Genomic DNA, 24,088 nt, shown 5'->3' on the forward strand with positions numbered 1-24,088 from the left:
ATGGCCTGAACACCATAAAACATACTTGGCCCCTCTTGTGAAATAGTGAATTTAAGATTACTGCGGTGACAGTCACATGGGTCAAACTTCAAAGTTCCGATTTATTAATATTATCCTCGTTGAGTAATACCGATGTCTGACAAGTACGGATAAGAACATTATCTTCACTTTGGATCAGATCAGTCTGCTCTAAAAATGCACAGCAGTTTAGCTTCTGAAATAGCAGCCCCACAAAGGGAGAAAACAAAAGGCTAGTTCAATTTTCTAGCTGTAGGAAGAGAATAGATACTAATAGAAAACAATTAAAATGGTTTTGGCCGTGTCTCAGAGTTTATGCTTTTTGGATTGCTTACTTGGAAAACAAACAACACTGCCTCATCATCTTCTTAAGTGTCAAGACAGCAAGCTGGACGTCGCAGAGGCGACCAGTAATAGATGAGCATGTGGCCTTATTTGTAGACTGAATACAAGGCCAGGGTCTCCTGCAGCCCAGCCAGAACTCTAAGAACTCTTTATAGACTGGGGAAATGGGAGCTAATGTAGATATTGCATTAACGTTCCCCATAAATGGCTTCTGAAGCACTTAAGACTCTGACCAAAAAAAAAAAAAAAAAAAATCACCCTCCACGGACACACATCATGGCTAAGCACTTCTGACATTCCTGGGCCTGAGAATTCTAGTTATAAGCTTTGTGTAGCCATGAAATCCAGAGATATCTTTCCCCCAGGCACATGCACTAGTAACCATACTGTCACTGCCATGGGAAGGGGATCCCATAGCATAGAGCATCAGAAAGGCAGCTTGCATCTGAGAGACAGCCAGGGGTTTGTTTGAGAATATGATCCCTGGATTTTCAGACAGTGAAGTCACTGGCACAGGTCCCCTTTAACCAGCACAGACAACACGATTCCAACCCTTAAGGATTACACAGCGTAGTGACTAAAACTGATCACAGACATAGTATCCAGCAAACCTGTTACTAGGCAGGCAGGAGTATGTCTAGGAAGTCAAAATAGAAATTGGAAGCACTTGTGTGGTTAATTCTGACACAATATTGTCGCCTAGTGCATGAGAAGTTTTTAGGGAGGCTGAATTATTCAGGTTGGTATCAATTAGATTCATTACATTCCCGAGCTTGCTATTTTGTTTGAAATTCTGATTCTGTTGCCATTGTTTGTTTGTTTGTTGTTTTTTGAGAAATGGATTGGTGGGGCAGGAACGCTCTGCTATAGCTTCTGTAAAGCATAGCATTTTTTACAGGGAAGGCATATCCGTCCTCTGCTTCTGAGCTGAGGAATGTGTTTGAACTCAGTCTAAGGTGGATGTACTAGGCTGCCCTCTGCAAACCTCTATGGTTTTTGCGCTGTTTCTTGTAGGTGAGTCGACTCATTAAAAACCCTAAAAGATATGGGCCAGTGTCAAGGATAAAGGAGAGCCAAGCCACTTCCTATTCCTGCTCAATCACTCCTCCTTTCAACCTCCCCGTCCCCCATATCCTCTGATGAGAACCTCCAGCAGGAGCCACGGGCAGCCTGTACAGCAGAGCAACCCCTCTAGTCCTCCGACCTCTGCACATTCTTCTACCCAGAGCAGCATCGACGCTCTGGAAACATTTCCGTACTCTGCAGTTTGTTCACGGACATCATGGCCGTTCACGAGCAAACCCGGGCCCATGCCATAGCCTACTGACGTCATGACGTTTGAGGAATGTTGACTGCGGTTTGTAGTGATTCTCCTTCTCGTCGAAGAACCTTCCATTCACGTTCATTGGTTTTTTATTTGCGCGATTATTCATAGAAATCCCGGGCTCTCCACAGTGACCTTCATTTTCTGCTCCTAAGTTCCATTTCCTGAGGATCTAGCTTCTTAAAACCTGAAACTACTTCCTTTCACAAGAAAGAAATCATGGCTTTGCACTAACAGAATAATCTCTCACATAATCAGTGGGTGTGAGAACCTGCATTTTCCAGCCAGTGTTTAATGGAATCTGATAAACATTGTATCATGGCTTCATTTTTATTTCTCTCCTTCCCTTTAGGTCAAAGAGTTCTACTCGTATGAAAATGAGCCCGTGGGCATAGAAAATCTCAAGAGAGGCTTGGCTAGCTTATTCCAGATGCAGTTAACCTCTGGAACCACCAATGAGGTACTTAGTGACAATCCTAAGAACTCAGTATCTTGGTGAGGAGGGAGGGGCGCTCGCCTGTAATCTCAGCTACGTGGGGCTAAGGCCCAGTTTTAAGCCAAGGTCTACCTGGGTCATAGAGTAACTTTAAGACAGTTTGGTTACTTAATGAAACCCACCACTCTGGCGACTTGTGTTGGGTAACCAGTGCAGCAGGCAGAAATAGGTGAATTGAGAGTTCATTGACCAGCTCTGTTGATCCAATTGGTGGACTGCAGGTTCAACGAGAGAACCATCTCAAGGGAATAAGGTAGAAAGCACTGGAGGAAAATACTTTATGTCCTCTATGGCCTACATGTATGTATATGGATGTGTACACACATACACACAGACGTACACAAACACAACACACACACACACATATCCCCCAAGCAATAATAAAATAAGATATCAAAAGAACTGGAGATATAGATCAGTAGAGAGAGCTTATTGAGCAAGCATGAGGCCCAGTTCAAGCCCCAGTACTACAAAATAAATGAGTAGATCAATTAAGAAGTCAACCAACGTCGTATTTGTCGACAGGTATATCAAAATTGTTTGTAAGCATTTTTGCCTGTTGAAAGTCCACAGAAAATTATAACAGCTTTCAGGATTAAATACTCCTTTAAGAAAGTTGGCCTAAGTTGGATAGTCAAATTTCACTGACATACGAAATGGTTTATTGCTTAAATATAGAGCTAAGGAATTAGAATCAGTTATGTTAAAGGAACTTTGGATAATTGTAAAATATGCAGAAAACTTTGGGGGTTGTTAAGTGTCCTGCTGCCTTGTGGGAAACATATTAAAAATACATTCTCTAGATTTATCCCAAGGATCCTAAAATCATAGGTAAGCAATGAGCTGAGTAGCTGTATTTTAATAATCTCAGGTATCTGGAACGGAACACTGGTATTCAGAACCAAGTCCCCTAATTCAGAGAGGAGATAGAAATGAGAGAATTCAGGGTCCTCAGCTATCCCCCCGAACTGAGTCAATCTGGATACCAGTTTTCCTGATCTTAACTCATCCAGCCCACAAGCAGAGGAGAAACTGTGATGGCAGGGCTGGGCCAAAGGAATGTGGCTAGCTTACTAAAATAGCAGCCGGCATGGTACTGGCAAGGGCCCAAGGGGAAAGCTAATGGGAGCTGAACAGAGTCTATTTGGGGATGTTTTTGTCTAAACTCAAAATCTTATTATGAATGACAATGAATTTCGTTAACCTCACAAGTTTCAAGAGTTTTTGACCATCTTTCTCTCTTAAAAATCATACATACCATCTTGATACAGCCTTTAAAAACATTCCTCTTCAACAGACAATTACCCACATGGCCAGAGAGTTCGGTTTTGGTCAAGCAGTTTATTCAGATCCTGGGCTCTGAGAGAAGTAGGGATGGTTCATGATTTCTGAGACAGCTGATGAGATGTTCTAAGGTCTAACCAAAGACAGTGAGATTAAGCATCCTGTAAGAGGCCTTCGAGGACTTCTGTCTTTCTGTCTTGTAGTCCTGGGTTGGGGTGAAGTTCTCAGTGGCATGTTAGGGAACCCACGATTCAAGCCTCTTCTCGTGAGAGTGGAGAAGACCCACACGGCACCCCAAACATTATGCTTTTGTTTTCCGTTCCAGGTAGATATCTCTGGGGATTGTAAAGTGACCTACCAGGCTCAGCAAGACAAAGTGGTCAAAATTAAGGCTCTGGATACATGCAAAATTGAGAGGTCTGGATTTACAACAGCAAATCAGGTATGGTAGCTTCCTTCGAGGCACTCGAAAAATGACATTGTGTAGAGATTTAAGATAATAGAAAAACAAAGCAATACATAGAAAACATTTATCAATTTCAGTATAGGCTATGTCTTCACGAGCGCCAAATGAATAGATATTTCATGGCATTGTGGGTGTGTACGGGGATGGGAGATGGCATCAAAGAGGCACTTTTTTGAAAGTTGAAAGACAGATGCTATTCGCTTCAATTAAAATTTAAGAATAACTTCCTGCTAATCCACTTACTTACACAGGTGCTGGGTGTCACTTCAAAAGCCACATCTGTCACTACCTATACAATAGAGGACAGCTTTGTCACAGCAGTGGTTGCAGAAGAGACCAGGGCTTTCGCCTTGAACTTCCTACAAACCGTGGCAGGAAAAATAGTGTCGAAGTAAGACAATGCTAAGAGTGTTTTTCCCTTCATACATTGTTAGAGTCAACGTTTTCTTTTATATATTGTGTTTGACTTGTAAATAGGTGTGTGTGTGTGTGTGTCTGTGTGTGTGTGTGTCTGTGTGTGTGTGTGTGTGTGTGTCTGTGTGTGTGTGTGTCTGTGTGTCTGTGTGTGTGTCTGTGTGTGTGTGTGTGTGTGTGTGTGTCTGTCTGTGTGTGTGTGTCTGTGTGTGTGTGTGTGTGTGTGTGTGTGTGTGTGTGTGTGTGTCTGTGTGTGTGTGTGTGTGTGTCTGTGTGTGTGTGTGTGTGTCTGTCTGTGTGTGTGTGTCTGTGTGTGTGTGTGTGTGTGTGTGTGTGTGTGTGTGTGTGTCTGTGTGTGTGTCTGTGTGTGTGTGTCTGTGTGTGTCTGTGTGTGTGTCTGTGTGTGTGTGTCTGTGTGTGTGTCGTGTGTGTGTGTGTCTGTGTGTGTGTGTCTGTGTGTGTGTTTGTGTGTGTGTCTGTGTGTGTGTGTGTGTGTGTGTGTGTGTGTGTGTGTGTCTGTGTGTGTGTCATGTGTGTGTGTATGTGTGAGTGTGTGAGTGTATGTATATCTGTGTGTGTGTCTGTGTGTGTGTCCGTGAGTGTGTGTGTGTGTGTGTGTGTGTGTGTGTGTGTGTGTGTCTGTGTCTGTGTGTGTGTCTCTGTGTGTGTGTGTGTCTGTGTGTGTCTCTGTGTGTGTGTGTGTCTGTGTGTGTGTGTGTCTGTGTGTGTATGTCTGTGTATGTCTGTGTCTGTGTATGCACACAGGGCCTCTTCATTTCGACTGTGAATTCCTTGTAAAAATTGACTTCAACTTGTTCAACATAAGTTTTCATACAATCTACAGTAACACATAGGAAATACTAGTTTCAGTACAATTGCCTGTCTTTTGATGACAGAAAGACAAAATTCTGGGAGAGTATGTCAGAAAAAAAATTACCATTGAGACAACTTTTTTGAAAATGAGCTTTGCTGTCTTGGTTAATAGTTGACACATGATTGCCTGAACACGATTTTCAGAAAGCTAACTCAAAAGGGCTGACAGACCTCCCAGGTCTTCTACGTCCTGACAGTTTGTCTTTCTTCTATCCTCTTGGCATGATATTTTGAAAGTCTAGACCTAAACTTGCAAATCTTTGAATAAAATAGTCAGACCAGAAAAACTGAATGGTGTTGTTGGGGTTCAGGGTGTCTCTGGTGATGCCGTGAACTGCGTGTAAGCCGGATAGAGTAAGTTAGTTGGTTTTGTGTTTTCTGAAAGAATTGCAATTTTAGTGTTTTTTTCCTCTCTCACACACATAAATTCTTATAATGTGCCGTTTCCATTTGGTGTTGCACAGGCAGAAATTGGAGCTGAAGACAACAGAAGCCGGCCCAAGAATGGTACCTGGGAAGCAAGTGGCAGGAGTAATTAAGGCAATTGATTCCAAGTACAAAGCCATTCCCATTGTGGGACAGGTCCTCCAGAGTGTCTGTAAAGGCTGTCCTTCTGTAAGTGCGAACAGACTGGGGTCTGATGCTGAGCTGTAATTGTGCGCTCCTCTCTCCTCTCTTTCTCTTCCTCATCTCTCTGTCTCTCTGTCTCTCTGTCTCTCTGTCTCTCTGTCTCTCTGTCTCTGTCTCTGTCTCTGTCTTTTCCTTCCTTCTTTCCTTCCTTCCTTCCTTCCTTCCTTCCTTCCTTCCTTCCTCTCTTTCTCTCTTTCTGCAGCAGAAGTAACCGCTAGTCCTTTAAAAGAAGGAATTAATCATTTTAAACAGCATGGTGATTTTCCCACATGATTAACAGTCACACTGATAGAATTTAACTTTCTATACAATGAGGTAAGAAAAAAAAAGTACCGAAGTAGGGAAGTTATTTGGCTTGTCTCGAAAGTGAAGGATGCCACTGATTAGCATTATTACTCTTCTCAAAACCATTGTATGGTAACTGTAGCATGTGAGAAAACGACCCTCCTCATTATACACATAGACACAAACTCTAGACAGTTCAGACCCCAGCAATAGCCCGGCACTGGAGTCCAGGGAAGCAATGCCGTAAGGAGAGTAGGGAGCTCAGACTGTTTGAAACTTCGATTTGCAGGGGGGTTCAAGCAAGCTAGAAAGCAAGTACAACTCTGTGACAAGTCTCGCTTTGCCCTTCCCAAATACCAAATCCCCGGCTGCACACTTCTGCACACTTTCCCTAGTGTGCTCACAGCCTGGCCCCAGATGTGCTTGTCACAACACTGTCATTGGTGGACCCACACATCCGAACATCAGTTAGCTCATGGCCCAAGGTCCTGCAAATCCAGTTCTAGCATGGCCCCCCGGGAAAAGCCAGCCTATGTATTTGCTGCTGGTTTCACACAGTGTATGAGATGGCGGGGTGACCATCGTATCTCTGTGGAGAACAGCAGCTCTCCTAAGGCGGGAGTTCAGAATTAAGGGGGTTGCACTTGCGGCTGTGTTTTGTAGCTGGCGGAGCACTGGCAATCTATCAGGAAGCACCTGGAACCTGACAACCTGTCCAACGCCGAGGCCGTCCAGAGCTTCCTGGCTTTCATTCAGCACCTCCGCACCTCGAGGAGAGAAGAGATCCTCCAGATTCTGAAGGCAGAGAAGAAAGAAGTTCTGTAAGCCACATTGTGATTTGGGGCCATCTGTCAGGAAAGTTTCACGCTGCCACTGTCTTTTAATTTATTTTTGAAGATATATTTGCTTTCCGTGAATGAACACTTCTCTGCCTGTATGTATGTGCACCATGCATGTCTGTTGCCCTTAGAGATCAGTGCAGGGAGTTGGATCCCCTGGAGTCAGGTGGTTGTGAGCTGCTGTATGGGTGCTGGGAAACAAACGAGGTTCTTCTGCAAGAGTGGCAGTGCCCTTAGCCACTGGGCCATCTCTCCAACCCGGTTAGTTTTTTTTTATTAAGTAAGAAGGACCCAGAAGAAGAAGCTTTCAGTCTTCCGTCCTACTTCTGAACCAGTGCATCTGCGGGCCTGCATTTTCTAACAGCTGTAACTTAATGCTCACTTGGCCAGAGATGCACCAGCAAGCTTTACACTGATTCTCACGACTATTGTTTTGTGCCCACGAGTCCAAGTTAGTACAGGCTTGAGTTTATCATGCTCTGAGATGAGGGGCTGCCTTCCTTCCGTGGGCTTCTGTTCTCAAGCTATTAATCAACTTGTTTGATGGATTTTGAGACAAGGTTTTACTCTGTAGCCCATGCCATCCTAAAACTTATTATGTAGCTCAGCCTGGCCTTGAACCTGGGCTGATCTTCTCGTCTCAGCTTTCTTAGGGACTAGGATTATAGGAGTGAGCCCCTGTGAGCATGAGCTCAGTCTGTAGTATTTACATTCCTATGTTCCGTATGTGTGAACAACTAGTCAAAATTTTATCACACCCAACTCAACTAGCCAAAGACGTGTTTTCATGACCAGGTTTTAACTACACATTTTTCATGAGAGACAATAACATATTTATTGTGAATAAAACAGAACTATATAACTGTGTCTTTTTTATTTTTAAAGGGCAAAAACTTCCCCCTTATAATATGAACTTAAAATAGTTTTCATTCTCTATCAATAATGAACGGTGCTCTAGTTAAATTAGGCATTTGAGAAATGTATATATGAGTAAAGCTAATTAGAGAAAATTCACCTTGAGACTTTGGACAATATGTATTATTATCCCACATAAAATATTTAGAGCCTGATTTATGATATTTACATAATTTTAACTTACAAATCTTAGAGTGTATTTTGCTTGGGCTAGTATAGTGCAATGGTTTGTATGTTTCAAGACAAGAGAAGGGAAGGAGAAATTTGAGCAGAATAAAGCGGTTTTGGGGAATGTATTATTTATGATTTCTGTCCAAAGGGAAAGATGTACTTCTTTAGGAAGTTCAGATTGACAGAAAGCTGTGAGCAGTGGGGCTGCGTAGCACTTTCCTAAGCGCCATAAGCACTGTTATCCGTCTGTCTCACAGCCCTCAGCTGGTGGACGCCGTCACCTCTGCTCAGACTCCAGCCTCACTGGAAGCCATCCTGGACTTTTTGGATTTCAAAAGTGACAGCAGTATCGTTCTCCAGGAAAGGTTCCTCTATGCATGTGGATTTGCCTCCCATCCTGATGAAGAACTCCTGCGAGCCCTCCTTGTAAGTCTGGGACACTGGGAAAATGGTGACCATGGGCTGCTAGAGTAAAAATGATAAACAAAACGTCTTAAATGGAAGCTGGTATTAAAAGTGGGTCCAGTCAGAGTTGAGGCCAAAGGAGAGAGCCCTCCTGGCATTCACATGGCCGACCTCTTTTCTGTGCATTAACCAGCACAGTCAACCTTCTCACTTGGGGGCTCTGAGGGTCTAATGACCAGCATGACCTACACTTTATGACAACCTGAAGATTGCAGCCACCTACCTTATCATGTGGCAAAGGACGAACGAAACAGGAGACTTAACAGTTTGTACGATGCTTCGATAAACCGTCAGGATAACTTTGACATCAAAAATATTCATGCTATTTCTACATACACACTGATACCTCTGGTTCATATAAAGAATATTACAGACTTTTGGGAATCCTAGATGAAACTGAATAATCAAATCCTGAAGGGTACACAGAGAGGGGGTAAGATCACTTGGGATCGGTCAGTCTAGCAATCCATGCAAAACTAGACAACACATTTCTAAGTGTCTCAAAAATAAGATTCTGAGTTTATTGTCTAGAAACACAAAGTCATCCCCCAGATGTTGGTTCCTTTATTAGCTAAGAAGTGTCCCTTTGGAAAGCTGTAGTGTCCTGGTGACCTAGTTGACCTCTGTTTGGCCACAGAGCAAGTTCAAAGGTTCCTTTGCAAGCAACGACATCAGAGAGTCGGTTATGATCATCATTGGAGCCCTCGTCAGGAAGCTGTGTCAGAATGAAGGCTGCAAGCTCAAGGTAAGTGCCACAGACTCGTGCCCACTGTGCCCAGACTGTGCATACACAGTGTAGCCATACAGCCAACATGGCCGTTCCCTAACCCCCAACTCCGCAGTCATTCCCTGTCACACACTTTACAGTTGAGCTGCTCATTGGTATTCTTGCTTATTTCTGTCTCTCACTGTAGCTCCACACGGTGATGAATCTTTGTTTCTCAACACCAGATGTTTGAAGGATGCTTCCTTCTCCATGGTTCGAAGTCTCAGATCTTCTCAAGTTTAAATATTTAGCTACTTTGGACCTAATTCTTATAGAGGAGTTAGTAAGGGCTCCACGTTTATTCTTCTGTATGCGAATGCACATTTACTCAACAGCCATGATTGAAGACACCGCCTTTTCCCCATTGCTTGTCCTTCGCCTTTTTGTAGAAAATTCTTTGACCATTGCTCTGTGGGCTTATTCATCCCAGGCTGATTACACAGGCTGTTGTTTCTGTAAATTTATGCGAGCATCATACCCCTTTTTATGACTACAACTTTGTATTGTATTTTAAAAGTGTGATGCCTCTAGCTTTAATATTTGATCTTTCTCAGTTGATTTGACCATTTGGTCCCTGAAGAATGTCATTGATATGCTTATGTGCCTTACATTGAGTCTGTAGGTGTCTTTGGGTCATATACACATTTAATGATATTAATTCTATAAATATAGGAGATCCTTTTATTTATTGGCAGACCTGTTTCTATCACTATTTTCTACGTTCAGTAGACAGTGTCTCGTGTCCTGGCTTATAATACTCATAAGTATTTTTTGATGCTATTATGAAAAGGCTTTTTGGATACTACATTTTTAATGTTTAGAAATACTGCTGATTTTGTTGGTTGACACTGTTGTTCTGCAACTTTACCAAGCTCTATTTATCAGTTCCAATAGTGAGATAGTGGAGTCGTAGACTTTCCCCTGTCTAACTCTACTTGGCAATGAAACAGGGGAACCCACATATATCTTTTCCTACTTGAGGGTTTTTATTTCTATTTCTGGCGAGGACTTTTATAATAATGGGGAAGAGTGGTGCCTACTAAGCGTCCTTGTCTTGTTCCTGCTCATGGAGAGGCCTTCAGCATTCCACTGTGCAGTGTGTTAGTTATGAGTTCACCACCTGCGGCTTTCATCATGGGAGACACTCTTTCTACACCCGATTTGCTGAGCATTATCAGAATAGGACATTTAGTCCACCATCCCTTCTTCATCTGTTGACACGGCCGTATTATTTTGACCTTCACTCCGCTCATAAGGTCAGCCCCCTTTGTTGATTTGCCTTTGCAAAACCATGGCTGAATTCATCACAGGGTTGAATCGCAATCATGCAGAATGCATACCTTGGTGTTTATTTTATGTGTAGGAGTGCTTGGCCTGCATGCGTGTAATTTCACTGTATTTGTTCCTGATACCAGTGAACAGCAGGGAGGGTATCTGATACCCTGGAACTGGAGCTACCAATGGTTGACAGCTGCCACTTGGGTTTGGGAACTGAAACAGTGTCCTCTTCGAGAGCGTCATGTACTTTTAACTGCTGAGCCATTTTCTCCTTCTCCCGGCTGATGTCGCTTGGTTGAGAAGTTTCAAATCCATGTTCAGCAGTGAAATTTGTTCCTAGTCTTCTGGTAGTGTCTGTGGCTCTGGTGTCTTTGTACAGTGATGGTAGAGGTATTCCCTTCCCTTCGGTTGTTTGGGAGAGTTTGAGAGGTTTGGTAGAGGCATCTCCTTGAATGCGATGCCTTCTGGCTGAGGGCCTTTCCTTCACAGGAGACTTAACTACCCAGTCAGCTTGTTCATTACTTGGGCGTTCAATCCACTGAGTTTTTCATCCTGTAATCTTGTTTGCACTCAACATTTTAAATAGCTGGGCGGCTGCTCTAAGCTGTGCTGTCTTCTGTGCGCCCCTTGCTCCTCATGGCTCGTCCTGGGGACCTTTTGTGTCTCCTCAGCGATAATCTCTCATCTTTCATTTCTGATTTCACCTACTTGAGTCTTCTATCTTCGTTTCTTATTTTGGCACAGGGTCTGTTAATTTCTTTTTAATTTTTTTAAAACTCACAATTTTGTCTTCAAATCAATTTTCATCAAATTTTTTTGCATTATTTTCTATTTCTTGTCTCGCTTTTGTTATTTTCTTCCTTATGCTAATTTTGAGTTTAGTTTGCTCTTAACGGTTATTTGAAATATAATACGCAATGTATTGGGGATGCCTTTGGAAGTCATCAATTATTGCTATAAGTTTTATTCTTAGGGCGGTTTTTACTGCAACCATAAAGTATTTCCTTTTTTACTTAACTAAGAATGTATTTTAAGTTCTTTTAGCCAAGTTATTCATGAGAAAATTGTTCAATGTGCACGTATTTGTTACTTTTCCTTTATTTTTTCCCTGTTATTTGATTTCTAGTTTCACATAACTGTGGCTGAAAAATATTTTATGTGGATTCAGTCTCCTTAAATTTGTTAAAACTTATAGTGTGTCAGATGTAACACAGCACACTTTAGTCACAGCACTTGGGAGGCAGAGGAACATGGATCTCTGTGAGTCTGAGGACTACATAGTGAGCTCTAGGCCAGCTAAGGCTACCTAGTGAGACCCTGTCTCAAAAAGTCCCCCAATCAACAACAAAACACTGAAAGGTATAATTTCACCAAATATATGATGTCTGAGAAAGAAAAATCTACTTTGTGGGAATAGGATGTGACAGTCAGCGAATGACTTGGGTGTGTTTGCCACAAGAGGAGTTCAAGTCCAGCATTTCCTCATTTGGTCTAGATGGCCTGTGAAGTCCTATGTGTGTCTCTTGAGCTACAGCCTTTCTTCTTTCAGATTTCTTAATGTGTATTTGATATGCAAGGATGCTATGTTGTTGTTGTTGTTGTTGTTGTTCTTACTGTCAACCCTTTAACACAATCAAATGAGCTTCTCTGTCTCTGTTGAGTGGTGTGTATAGAATAATTCTTGTCCTTAGACCTTTATGTGGTGCTACCACTTCCTCCTTGACTGGACCCTTTTCTGTGATGAGTGCAGTGTTCATAGGTGAGCTTTGCCGATATGAGTTTATTTGCTGTTGTTCACCTACAACTTTGTATCTTATTTGTTGAAAGTTTCTTTGCTTGCCTGAGTAGCCTATCAAATCTCTCACCTGTTCCATTACAAAAAAATCACATCACCTGCTTCATAAACATAACAAAACACGGCAAACCCAAGTGGGTTAAATCTAATAATATCCATCTAAAAGCCCTTTGCTACTTCACAAGATTAAAGTGCCAAATCTGTGCAGCTCCTTTTCTCCCCTTTGTTATTATGAACTCACGTTCACTCATACTTTTCTTCTGCTATTTCCTCCAGTCCCTACTATCTTCTGCTACAGAAAAACATGACTGTGTCATCTTTGCTCCTCAATGCTTGTCATTAAAGACAATATGGAGGATCACCACTGACACCAAATGCTTTCATAGGGGCAGCCTACAGAGAGAATGTACGATAAAGCAAGAAAAGCAGGAACATTGAAAATGATTGTCAGTCACGATAGAAATTAAATGTAGTATTACATCTAAGACACCCAAGAATGACAAATCCCTACATTTCCAATTTCAATCATTATTAAGAGGCTGATTTATTTGATCAATTTCTGCCTTAAATATTGTGGCCAAGGATAAAACCCATACATAAAATTCCCAGGTATCATTATTTAGTGAACGCTGACTTTTATACTAGGCACGACATCAATCCTTTACTATAAAGATGCACAGAACATCATTCTAAATGTTCTCAAAGAATTCCTTGTCCGTTTATCAAATACAAAGATGCCAGTATAGTGGTTCCCTGTACATATGTGGATTCTCCTCTTGAGATTTAACCAGCCATGGGTTGAAAATAGCGAGGGGAAGCAGATGTTCATGATGATGTATTCAGCACAGCATAGCCATTTGCAGAGTCACCTTATTATTGAGGACAACGACGACTCCTGAGATGACTCAAGGAAGCAGGGTGGTGCATATAAAGAAGCAAATGCTGTCTTATTTTATCTGAGGGTCCCAAGCACCCATGAAGCATGGGATCGCCAGGAGGTCCAGGAGCTGATCCCCATGAACGCTGCAGTATTAGATCATAAACAAATGGCTCTGGGGATCTGGGACCACAGTTGTCTTTTGTTCAGGGTGCTGAGGACGTTTTCTCCACATGTAACAACTGAGCTTAATCCGGAATCGCCCTTATGCACTGAGAGTGTGTTAAATGCTGCCCGTTACTAACCGTGCTCTGCTTTTCTAGATCCCATAAGCATACATTTGAGAGGACTCCATTACCCTTAACAAGTTTTACGTGGCAACCAAAGCAAAGCTTCCTAGAAGTTGATGTTGTTTCCCTGTGTGAGTGTTGTAGTTGGGCATTTGTCTGAGGTGTGTGGTGTTTTAGGCAGTGGCGGAAGCGAAGAAGCTAATCCTGGGAGGACTTGAAAAACCAGAGAAGAAAGAGGACACCACGATGTACCTGCTGGCTCTGAAGAACGCCCTGCTTCCTGAAGGCATCCCGCTCCTTTTGAAGTACGCTGAGGCTGGGGAAGGGCCCGTCAGTCACCTGGCTACCACTGTTCTCCAGAGATACGATGCCTCCTTCATCACAGATGAGGTAAGCAACTTGACTGTCTGCAACATTAGCAGGAGGACGGAGGGAAAAACCAAGTCATTCTGGCTCTGTCTGTCTGTCTGTTTGTCTATCTATGTATCTATTATCTATCTATCTATGTATCTATCTATGTATCTATCTATGTATCTATGTATCTATGTATCTATGTATCTATCTATGTATCTATCTATGTATCTATCTATCTATCTATCTATCTATCTATCTATCTATCTATCTATCTATCTATCTATCTTGTTGTTGTTTTCCCAGTCACTCTCTTTTGCCTAGAAATAATCCTTCATTTGTATTTATGGTTAATCTCAATTGGCCCTACGTTTTGAGCAGCTATGTCCTGTATCCCCAAGGATATTTCTTATTTTAAGAGACAAATTCCAGCAGCTGGCCGGGTGGCTCAGCTGGGTTTTCAGTGGGTTGAAGTATGCAGCCTCACCTGCGCACGCATCATTTTCTGGAAGCCCCCTACATCGTGATTTTGTTAGAGGTGGTCGTGTTTCGATATGAGCTTTCCACAAAAGTGCTTGTCACTCAGGATGCCATCTGCAGGTCACAACTGAGTGTCCCTCTACCAGAAGGCAATGGGCTGGGAAGCACAAGGTGTAGGCTTTTAGGAAAGATCAACCTAGCTATACGTTCTCGGGGTCCTTTCCCAGCTGCTTGTTCTTGGGTGGGCTATGTAACTCCTACAGGTCTGAGAGCAAAGGCAAGATGTGAGGAGATAGGGAAAAGCAAAGGGCAAGAACTGAAGAATATGGCATGGTATACGTCAAGATTCAAGGGAGGAGTTGTAATCCCTTTTAGAAAACGATTCTTGAAGGAACTAGTGTAGCCCTGTGAAACCTGTGTTGATTCCTCCTAAGGGCAACTCTTCTAGGACCCAATTATGCTGTACCAGACCCCACCTCTCAAATGTGCAGCCCTCTTAACACCACCATACAGATGACCGCATCTAATTTTGGAGGGACACATTCAGACCATAGACTGGTGCGGAATGTTGATATGGGGGGCAGGGATTGTTCATAAGATGGGTTGAAGATATTTGGAAACTGTTTTGACATTTATGATGAACCTAAAGCTACCACTAGAAACTAGCGTGTTAAATTTTCTTTTAAATAAGAGAGGAAAGGAATCTGAGGTACTTTACTGTAAGAAAATACCAGTTCGTATTGCCTCACCCCCAACAAAAGGCCCACTGCCACATCGGCAAACTTAGAAGTTTCTATCAGGTGATGCACACGCATCATGGTACACATGAAGAGTTCCGAGGGCGGCCTTTTGAAGTCAGTTCTTTCCTTCCACCATGTGGGTCCAGAGAGTGGAACTCATACACATCATCAAGGTTGGCCACAGACCCACCTTACTGTCCCTACAATAGCAATTTAAAAACTCCGTGGTTGTGCTAAACTTAAAACATTTCCTAACAGGTGAAGAAGACCTTGAACAGGATATACCACCAGAATCGTAAGGTTCATGAAAAGACTGTGCGCACAACGGCCGCTGCTGTCATCCTAAAGAACAACCCCTCCTACATGGATGTGAAGAACATTCTGCTGTCTATCGGGGAGCTTCCTAAAGAAATGAACAAATACATGCTCACCGTCGTGCAAGACATCCTGCATTTCGAAATGCCTGCAAGGTACCATGCATTCCACAGGCCTCTTCTTATGCAAGCCTATCTGTGTATTGATATGGTACCACATAACTAATAACCATGATCTGGTCCATACACTGGGCAATGTTACATGCACCTAACGAGTGCCAACTTTCCCCCAAAGAAACTCTTTAGTGAGTTGGATAAAACAGCTTTCTTTTCGCTGATTGAGATTGGGAGCTCTGGGTAGGGCTGCGTCTCTGGGTATCCGCTCAGTATGGTAAATATATATATCACCAAATGTTAGTAAAGTTTCACAGTCTAATTGCATTTTCAACAGGACTATTTTTGTAAGTAGCTCAATGAGACAAAGAAACTTAGCTTTTCAAATGTGAGGACTTTCTGGAGACTTTTATCACAACTCCCTCTGAATTTGCCACTTGAGTTGCAAATCTTAGTCACCGCCCAGTTTAGGAAGAGCCAGGCTTTGAAGAGCTTCACTGGCTGACTTCCCTGTGCTCAGTCATTCTCCCTAAACTCACTTTATCACATCTCCCAAAAGTCGCCTTCCACAATCACTCTGAATGTCACCCACTCTTTTTTTTTATTAGATATATTTCTTTAGTTACATTTCAAATGTTATTCCCCTTCCTGCTTTCCTGTTCATAAGCCCCCATTCCCTCCCCCTCCTCCATGCAGGTATTTCCCAGATACATCCCCTTTATTCCCTGCCCCAATATTCCCCTGCACTGGGGGTCCAACCGTGGCAGGACCATAGGGCATCTCTCCCGCAAGGGAGGAGCGGGACCGTCAGAACAGAGGTGTCAGGAGCAGGAAGGAATCCAGGATGCTCTGGCCCACATGGATCAGATTCTTCTGTTTCTTCTATTGTTACTCAAGACTTCTTCTGGGGACAGGAAAGAGGAGGGAGTGGGACAGAAAGCAGCCTGAGAAATGTGAAGAAGCCATTGTCAACATTAACATCACTTTCTCAGAAACAAAACCCTTAGAGCAGGCAGGGAAATTAAGGTCTACCTTGCTTGGTATGTATCTCTTGCCAGGGTAGGGGTGTTTTGTTTGTTTTTGTTTTCCTTCCTGGCAAGTGACAGCAGATTCCACTGACTGTCTATGACGTCAGGAAGCTCACTGCCACCAAACGAATCTGTGACCCAAGTCCAGGACTTAATTATTGTGTCTTCCTGTTTACAATGCACCTTCTCATTGGCTCTGGGTTTGCCTCTGGAACGGAGCAGAACGTGTCTGAAGTTCATCCACAGAAAACCGTCGAATACTTGAGAACATGACCTTTTCTCTTCTAAGCTAAAAATCCAGTGACCTGGTGATATTGACGGATAGGGAGATTATTAGTAAAGAGCCATTCCTACCTTGCAAAATGCTCCTGCCTCCGAGCTAGGCCTGGCTCACTCTGGTTGATTAGTTGGGGGTTTCGGTGTGTTGTAGTTGTATGGATCAGTGTGGGATGATGAGAAGTGGGAAGCTCTCAACGCTAATTCCATAAACACGACACAGGGGTGTGGGAGGAGCTAAAGCTTCAGAGGAGAGAATCCTCCTCCTGAGGGCTCTGTTGAGCTTTTTCTGTGGCAGAAAACACACAGATAGCAATCCTAGAAGGCTCTGGTTTTGTATCGTCTCCAAGGGTGATTTTAGAAGGGAAAGAAAAAGTAAAAAAAAAAAAAAAAAATGTACGCAGCAGCCTCCTGTTTGGCACAGCTTTCTTAAATGTATAGACTATTTAAGTCCAACCGTGATGAGTCAAATTGAGTTTTCTGCTTCCAAAGCTGAAGGTATCTCGTGGCCGGGTATCCTTATGGTCTGTCCTTTTGACATGGAACTAAACGTCAGCTATTTGAGCAATGCAGGGGAGAGCCCTCATCTTGTCACCGATGCCCAGCAGCACTTCCTTGGGTCTCATGATGGCCTGAGGACTTCTCTTCTTCAGCACTGGGATTTGGTTGTGTTCCCACCTTGACCTGGGAAGCAGACGTTACCGTGAATGAAAAGGCTTCTCTTCTGTGTTGCAGCAAAATGATCCGTCGGGTTCTCAAGGAGATGGTTGTTCACAATTATGACCGTTTCTCCAAGAGTGGATCCTCTTCTGCCTACACTGGCTACGTAGAACGTACGTGACCCCCCGCCCCAGGAGCTGCCCCTCCCGCCCCCTTTCATCGTTGCTGGAACTGTGGCTGAGTCCCGTGGTCCTTTTGTCATTAGGTAGTCCCCACGCGGCGTCCACCTACAGCCTTGACATCCTCTACTCTGGGTCTGGCATTCTGAGGAGAAGTAACCTGAACATCTTCCAGTACATCGGAAAGGCGGAGCTGCATGGCAGCCAGGTACCTCATGGCCATGGCTTACTAATGAAAGGAAATTGTCTGAGGGAAAATGTCATGTACTGAAGGTAGCCTTACAGAATACATTTTATATCTTACAAATTAGTTTGTAAGTTAATGGTGGTATATATATATAGTAATACACACAAAAAGAGACAGATAGACAGACAAACAAACTTAAAGCTGCACCAGAAGTTGCCAGTTAGACTTTCATTCAGGAATACATTACTTAGATATCCCTAAGTGTTTAATTTTATGTTGTGTTTGCCTTTTGGCTTATCTCTACCAAGACTAATTGCCCCTATAAGAAACTTCAATGTACAAAAATTTACAATGTGCAGCTCTTGAAGAATTAGTTTATACTTCCCCAATACTGCCAAGAAAGAGAAGAATCAAGTATTAGCAGTTGAGAACTGATTGAATTTTAGTCCTTAGTTAAGCAATGATTTATCTTTACTGTGAATCATGACATCACTTTAGCTCTATGAATATCAGATTATAACCTTCTAATTGAAGTTATCCAAGCCTCAACGATGATCTGTCGTTATGGAAACTTGGGGCCTCATCAATATGAACTCCTCATCCCGTTCAATAGCACCACGGTCAGATCCCATACCTGCCGTGCCAAGGCATTGCCACCTGCTGTCTCGTGTGTCTCAGAAATGCCAAGCACACAGTGGTTAGAGCCTGTCTATGAGGAATGGACAATAAGCCAAACTCCTTACAGGCTAGTCATCTGGGTGTGAGCTTTCTCGTAGTGTGGCCTCATTCTTGTGGTGAGGGATGAAAGTTTGACATGGAGGAGCATGAGTGTGCCCTCTTGGAACAGCTGATGGGTAGAGTGTCTGTGCCTCTCCATCTCCTGTCAGAGGCTCATGAAGACGGCAAGTCCGTTGCTTGAGGCAGCTTGGGGAAAGTAAGCATCCGGGTGATGCTCTCCAAGAGAAGGCCTGTGGTCTTTGTAGTCACATAGCAAGGATTCAAGCCATTTCTGCCGCATACTAGCTAAGTGAATAATATTCACCTGTCCTCACCTCATCTACTAAATGAATAAAACCTTCCATACATCCGAGGGTAGTTGTGAAGTGTAGACGGAGAAAATTAATCTCCATTGTGTTAGACACAGAAGTTTCGGTCTTATCCTTGCCTAGTTGCAGAAGATACTTGAGGTTTTGTTCCTGAAAAGGTCTCTCTGTAGCTCAGAGACCTCTCCATCACCCGTGGAGCTGGTGGGGAGCTGAGGTTATCAACCTTGTGTCCTTTTCTCCCTAGGTGGTCATTGAAGCCCAAGGGCTGGAAGGCTTAATTGCCGCCACTCCAGATGAAGGAGAGGAGAGCCTTGACTCGTATGCTGGAATGTCAGCCATCCTGTTTGATGTTCAGCTTAGACCTGTCACGTTCTTTAACGGATACAGCGATTTGATGTCCAAAATGCTGTCGGCGTCCGGTGACCCTGTCAGTGTGGTGAAAGGACTTATTCTGCTAATAGACCATTCTCAGGTAATTCTCTACCTCTCTCAGCCTGCAAGAACTTATTGAGTTTCCAGTGAGTGAGTGAGTGAGTGTGTGTGTGTGTGTGTGTGTGTGTGTGTGTGTGTGTGTCTACATGTTTGTACACAGTAAGCACATCTATGAATGACTAGATCATGTAGAAGCCAGCCGTCAACCTTGGAAGCCTTCCACAATTGCTTTCCAGCTTATTTTTTGAGACAGTCTCTCACTGACTCTAGAGCATGCTCAGTTAAGCTATGATAGCCAGGCAGCAAGTCCCAGGGACTCTCCTGTCTCTGACCCTCAGCACTGGGATTACAGGTGTACACTACTGAGCCTTGATTTCAGGTGAGTGATGGGGACGGAAGTCAGGCCTTCTGCTTGTGCGGCAGACACTTTACCCAACTGAGCCTCTCCCGGCTCAGCAGACAAAGTTTAAACATGTCTAGAAAATACAAGTTAAAGCACCAGGGATTCTGGGGCTCACTCCTGTGCCGTTGGTCCTCTTGCTATGGCTGCCCTTTCCCCTTTGATAGGTGAGTGCCGTTTGCTTTCTCTGTGATCAGCTGCTTGGCAGAGAATGCCTGCGATAGGACAGAACATAGCTGATTTTACCTGCAAACACGGTTTTCCCTGCACTGGGGGACAGAGTTGTGGGGGTATCTTATCTTTTTACCCTGAATGCAGGAGCTGAAGTAGCTGGCATCATTTGTGATGACAATGATTATGAAAATCAGCGGGGTGCATCACTTTGATAACGTCAAATTAGTGAGCCCCTGAGAGCCCTGCTGACACCAGCCCTTGTTCCCCAGGCATAGATAAGTTTGCTCATCCACAGGGAACACAAGTACTTTTATTTCCTTGACTTTGTTCTTCAGGGTTTTTCAGAGCTCCTCGGTGCTAAGTCTTATAATAGTTCTTATGTGGAACCGTGTCTATGTCTAAGATACTGTGGGCTTTAGGTGACTTGTCCAGTTGGATTTTTCTGAGAGACAGAGAGGGTTCGTCTCTCCAAAGAGCCCTGGAGAGTGAGTGCTTGATGCTTACATTTTTTCTTTAGTGCTTTGATGCACATCCTGTCTTAGCAGGGTGATATTAAAACTGGAAGGTTCCTAGGTAGCATCTTATGGGGCACTGGTAGGTACGCTAATTCATATTTATTGTATTGAAGCACCGCATAGAGATTTACTTTAAGATGTACGCACTGTGGGACTGGCTTCTTTGGGGCTGAGGTGACATCATAGCCGGCCGCCAGAGCTTGAGGTTGGCTTTTACGGCTTCCTTGGTGTGATCTTGGGAGGAAAGCTACTGCGTAGCTTCGAGCCATGAATTTCTGCTACAAAGTGAGGTGGTTACGACAGACGCGAATATTTTGTCAGCTGTATGGCTCCTTACCAAATGATGTGAAGATTCTGGTTTTTTTAGGCTCCTGGTTACGAAGTCATGGGTTTTAAGAGCTGGGGAAACCTTTGATAGTGCATTTTGTTAGAATGCACCCCAAAACCTCAGTGGCTGAAATGAAATATTATCGTGTCTTGATCTTTATTGTTCCTCATATAAGTTCAAGGTAGCCAAACATTGCAAAAATGATTTGACAGCTTGGCTTGTATGGCGCAGTAAGTATTTGGAAGTAGAGAGTCAGGCGTTAACACAAATCTTCAGAGACCAGAACCTGCACTTTAGCTCTGCCTGCTACTGTGACTCTTTTTTGTTTTTTGTTTTTTTTAAATACTGTGTAGCATTGGCTGGCCTGGAAATCAGGAAGGACATGCACAACCACACTCAGTTTTCCTATGACTGTTCTTTAAATTTAATTTTAATTGGATATTTTATGTATTTACATTTCAATTGTTATCCCCTTTCTCCCCTCTCCCATACCCCCTCCCCTTGCCTCTAAAAAGGTGCTCCTCCACCCACCCACTCCTGCCTCACTGCCCTGGCATTCCCCTACACTGGGGCATCGAGCCTTCACAGGACCAAGCCCTCTCTTCCCATTGATGCCCGACAAGGCCATCCTCTGCTATATATGAGGCTGGAGCCATGGGTCCCTCCATATATATCTTTGGTGGTTTATTCCCTGGGAGCTCTGGGGGAGGAGGGCTGGTTGGTTGATATTGTTGTTCTTCCTATGGGGTTGCAAACCCCATGACTTTTAATCTCACACTTGTCACTTTGTGACTATGTGATGGCCATTCCCTTTCTGGCACGGAAAACCCACCCTGTCTGCTCGCAAAGAAGGAAAAGGGGAAGGATGAAGAGCTGGGTGCCCATCCAGAGGGGCTAGTAGACAGCTACTGGGGAAAATCCAAAATGGCGGCACATAGCTCTCTCTAGCTGCAAGGCAGGTGGAATTTTGCAGCTTTGCACTGGGTATATGTCTTCATTAGGGATTTATTCCTGTGAGGAGACACCATGAACATGACATCTCCTACAAAGGAAAGCATTTAGTTGGGGCTGGATTATAGTTTCAGAGGTTTAATCCATTATTCTCTTGGAAAAGCATGGTGGTATGCAGACAGACATGGTAATGGAGAAGGAGCTGAGGGTTCCATGTCTTGATCCTACCCCCAGGCAGCAGGAAATAACAGTGACCCACATCCTCCTTCAATGCCACTCCCCGTGAACCTATGGGGACCGTTTTCTTTCAAACCACCACAGTATAGGTGCACTCTGAGGAAAAATGTGTTTCTCTTCCTGTGAACGAAGAGGAGAAAAACCAGAGGTGCGGCAACAACCAGAGGTGCTGGTGATGCAGAGAACTTATAGGCTACAGCTTGTTAATCCCTGATTTAAAGTTTCTTATGTGATTTTTCTGTTCATTAAGGTAGGGCACGCTGGGCAAGGTGTGGTCAAAGAGAGATCACCCCTACAATTTTAACCATAACCAGTGTCTGTATGTGTCAGGCTGAAGTATTTGGCAGATTTGAGATCATTTTATAAGTAACTGAGGCCCTGGCCTCTGCAGAACACTCCAGTGATGCTGTCCTAGCTTGAGAAGTGCATATCACTCCAGGTCAAGTGCTGACATTGAGGGAAATACTGGCAGCTGGTAGCGAGTCACAGCTGCCAGGGCAGATAGAAATACCCAGTCTCTCTCTCTCTCTCTCTCTCTCTCTCTCTCTCTCTCTCTCTCTCTCTCCTCTCTCCTCTCTTCCTCTCCTCTCCTCTCTCCTTCCCTTTCCCCTCCCTTTCCCTCTCCCTCCCCTCCTCCCTCCTCCCCCCCCCTGTGTGCATGTACATGCGTGTGCATACATGTATGTGTGTCTTTCTATGTGTCTGACTATCTGTCTCTCATTAGAATTGTACTACATTTCAGAGACAGATGTCTGAAAAAGAAGAGCCTCTTTAGCCAGGAAATAACGTATTTTCTTAGAAGTAGCAGGAGGAGCTGCCAAATGTCAGTGTCTATTCTACAAGAAACAGTTTTCAGGTCACAGTCAAAGAGCAAAGAAATCACACCCATCACAAACACAAAGTTCTGACACCTCTTTCACGAAGTCCATTGATAAAACATTAAATCAATGGTTATTCTGGGCCAATTGAGGACTAAGGCTCATGCGCTGTCTTCATTGCAGTTTTCCTCAGAATGGACCTGCAGACTGTGAGACAAAGAGTGGTGACTGTGTGACAGCTGTGACGGCAGCTGAAAAGCCCCAACCTTAGACACGGTGCAGGCAGGTCTGGCTCTAAGTGCAGCCGGTGAGCCATAGTTTTCCTATCAGTGAAGAATACCTCCGATGTAGATCAGCCTGTTTAAACAACCTGTCCTGTGTAAGGCTTTGGACGTACTGCGTTTCAACCTCTGTTCGTTCCACTTATTACAGTGCACTGTATGGCTTAGTCCCCTCCACAGAGGCAGGGTGGTGGGTGTGGGTGGGTTGGTTTGTCCTCATGAGTGGATCCAGTAGAATTCATTGTGACTTCTTCCCTGGCCCCTTTGTGGGTTAGAAAAGGAATCATCTGAGGGAGGCAACATGTTTCTCCAAACCAACTGCAGTGAACAAGGTCTCCTCACACCAGGCCCTTTGTCTGATAACCGTGAACTGCTCTGTCTTGTGGCTTGGATGCTTTCACATTCAGAGGATGTATGGCCAGTGGGAAGGTGGAGATCTACATGCTAGGGTCCTACTGGACTAGATGGATTAACAGGGCTATGCGTTTCAAACCAAGCAAACAAAAGATTATGCAAAAAAAAGAAGGTGTATTTCTGAGGCAGGACGCATTAAGAGATACTTGGCAACAGACATGGATGTGGGGTTCAGCAGACCTCTGATGTTTTTCACAGGTATAAGTACACACTTGGGCATGACCGTTGTGCACTTAACAGGAGAGGTTGTGTTTTTTTACATTAGTTATGAAGCATGACATAGCCCCTGTATCCAATGGCAACCACATTTTTGTCCTAGAGTAGGTATAGCTTTAAGCATCCTTAGGGATGTTGTCCTGTGTCCCGGCCTGGCACTGAGCACTCCCTGCTCTTATGAGGGGTGATCTTCAGAATGAAAGCATTTCCATATCAAGGTCAAACTTTCTTAGTCCACTTCGGTATAAACCAGTTCTCTGAGGTTTCCGGCCATGTTTGGCTCTCTTATTTGTTTCAAATTCAGAGAGAAGAGCACAATCCTTTCTAAAAGGCTCAGTTGTGGCATTTGTACCTGGCGAAGGCATGACTTTTTTGGTCTGCTCATGGCAGCTACACAAAGAAGTTAGTTATGCTCT

At 43.8% G+C, this 24,088-nt stretch overlaps 1 protein-coding gene across 1 annotated transcript in view; it reads left to right on the top strand.

Annotated features, from left to right (window-relative positions):
• Positions 1–24,088, top strand: part of Mttp (microsomal triglyceride transfer protein) — a 41,214-nt gene that overhangs the window by 11,126 nt on the left and 6,000 nt on the right. The window contains 12 exon segments of the mRNA XM_032897264.1: positions 2,040–2,147; positions 3,793–3,909; positions 4,185–4,324; positions 5,685–5,835; positions 6,799–6,956; positions 8,318–8,486; positions 9,163–9,270; positions 13,709–13,921; positions 15,361–15,572; positions 17,570–17,667; positions 17,760–17,881; positions 19,151–19,378. Of these exon segments, the coding sequence (XP_032753155.1) occupies positions 2,040–2,147; positions 3,793–3,909; positions 4,185–4,324; positions 5,685–5,835; positions 6,799–6,956; positions 8,318–8,486; positions 9,163–9,270; positions 13,709–13,921; positions 15,361–15,572; positions 17,570–17,667; positions 17,760–17,881; positions 19,151–19,378 (1,824 nt within the window).

Source organism: Rattus rattus, chromosome 3 (assembly GCF_011064425.1).
Source record: "Rattus rattus isolate New Zealand chromosome 3, Rrattus_CSIRO_v1, whole genome shotgun sequence".
Lineage (NCBI taxonomy): Eukaryota > Metazoa > Chordata > Mammalia > Rodentia > Muridae > Rattus > Rattus rattus.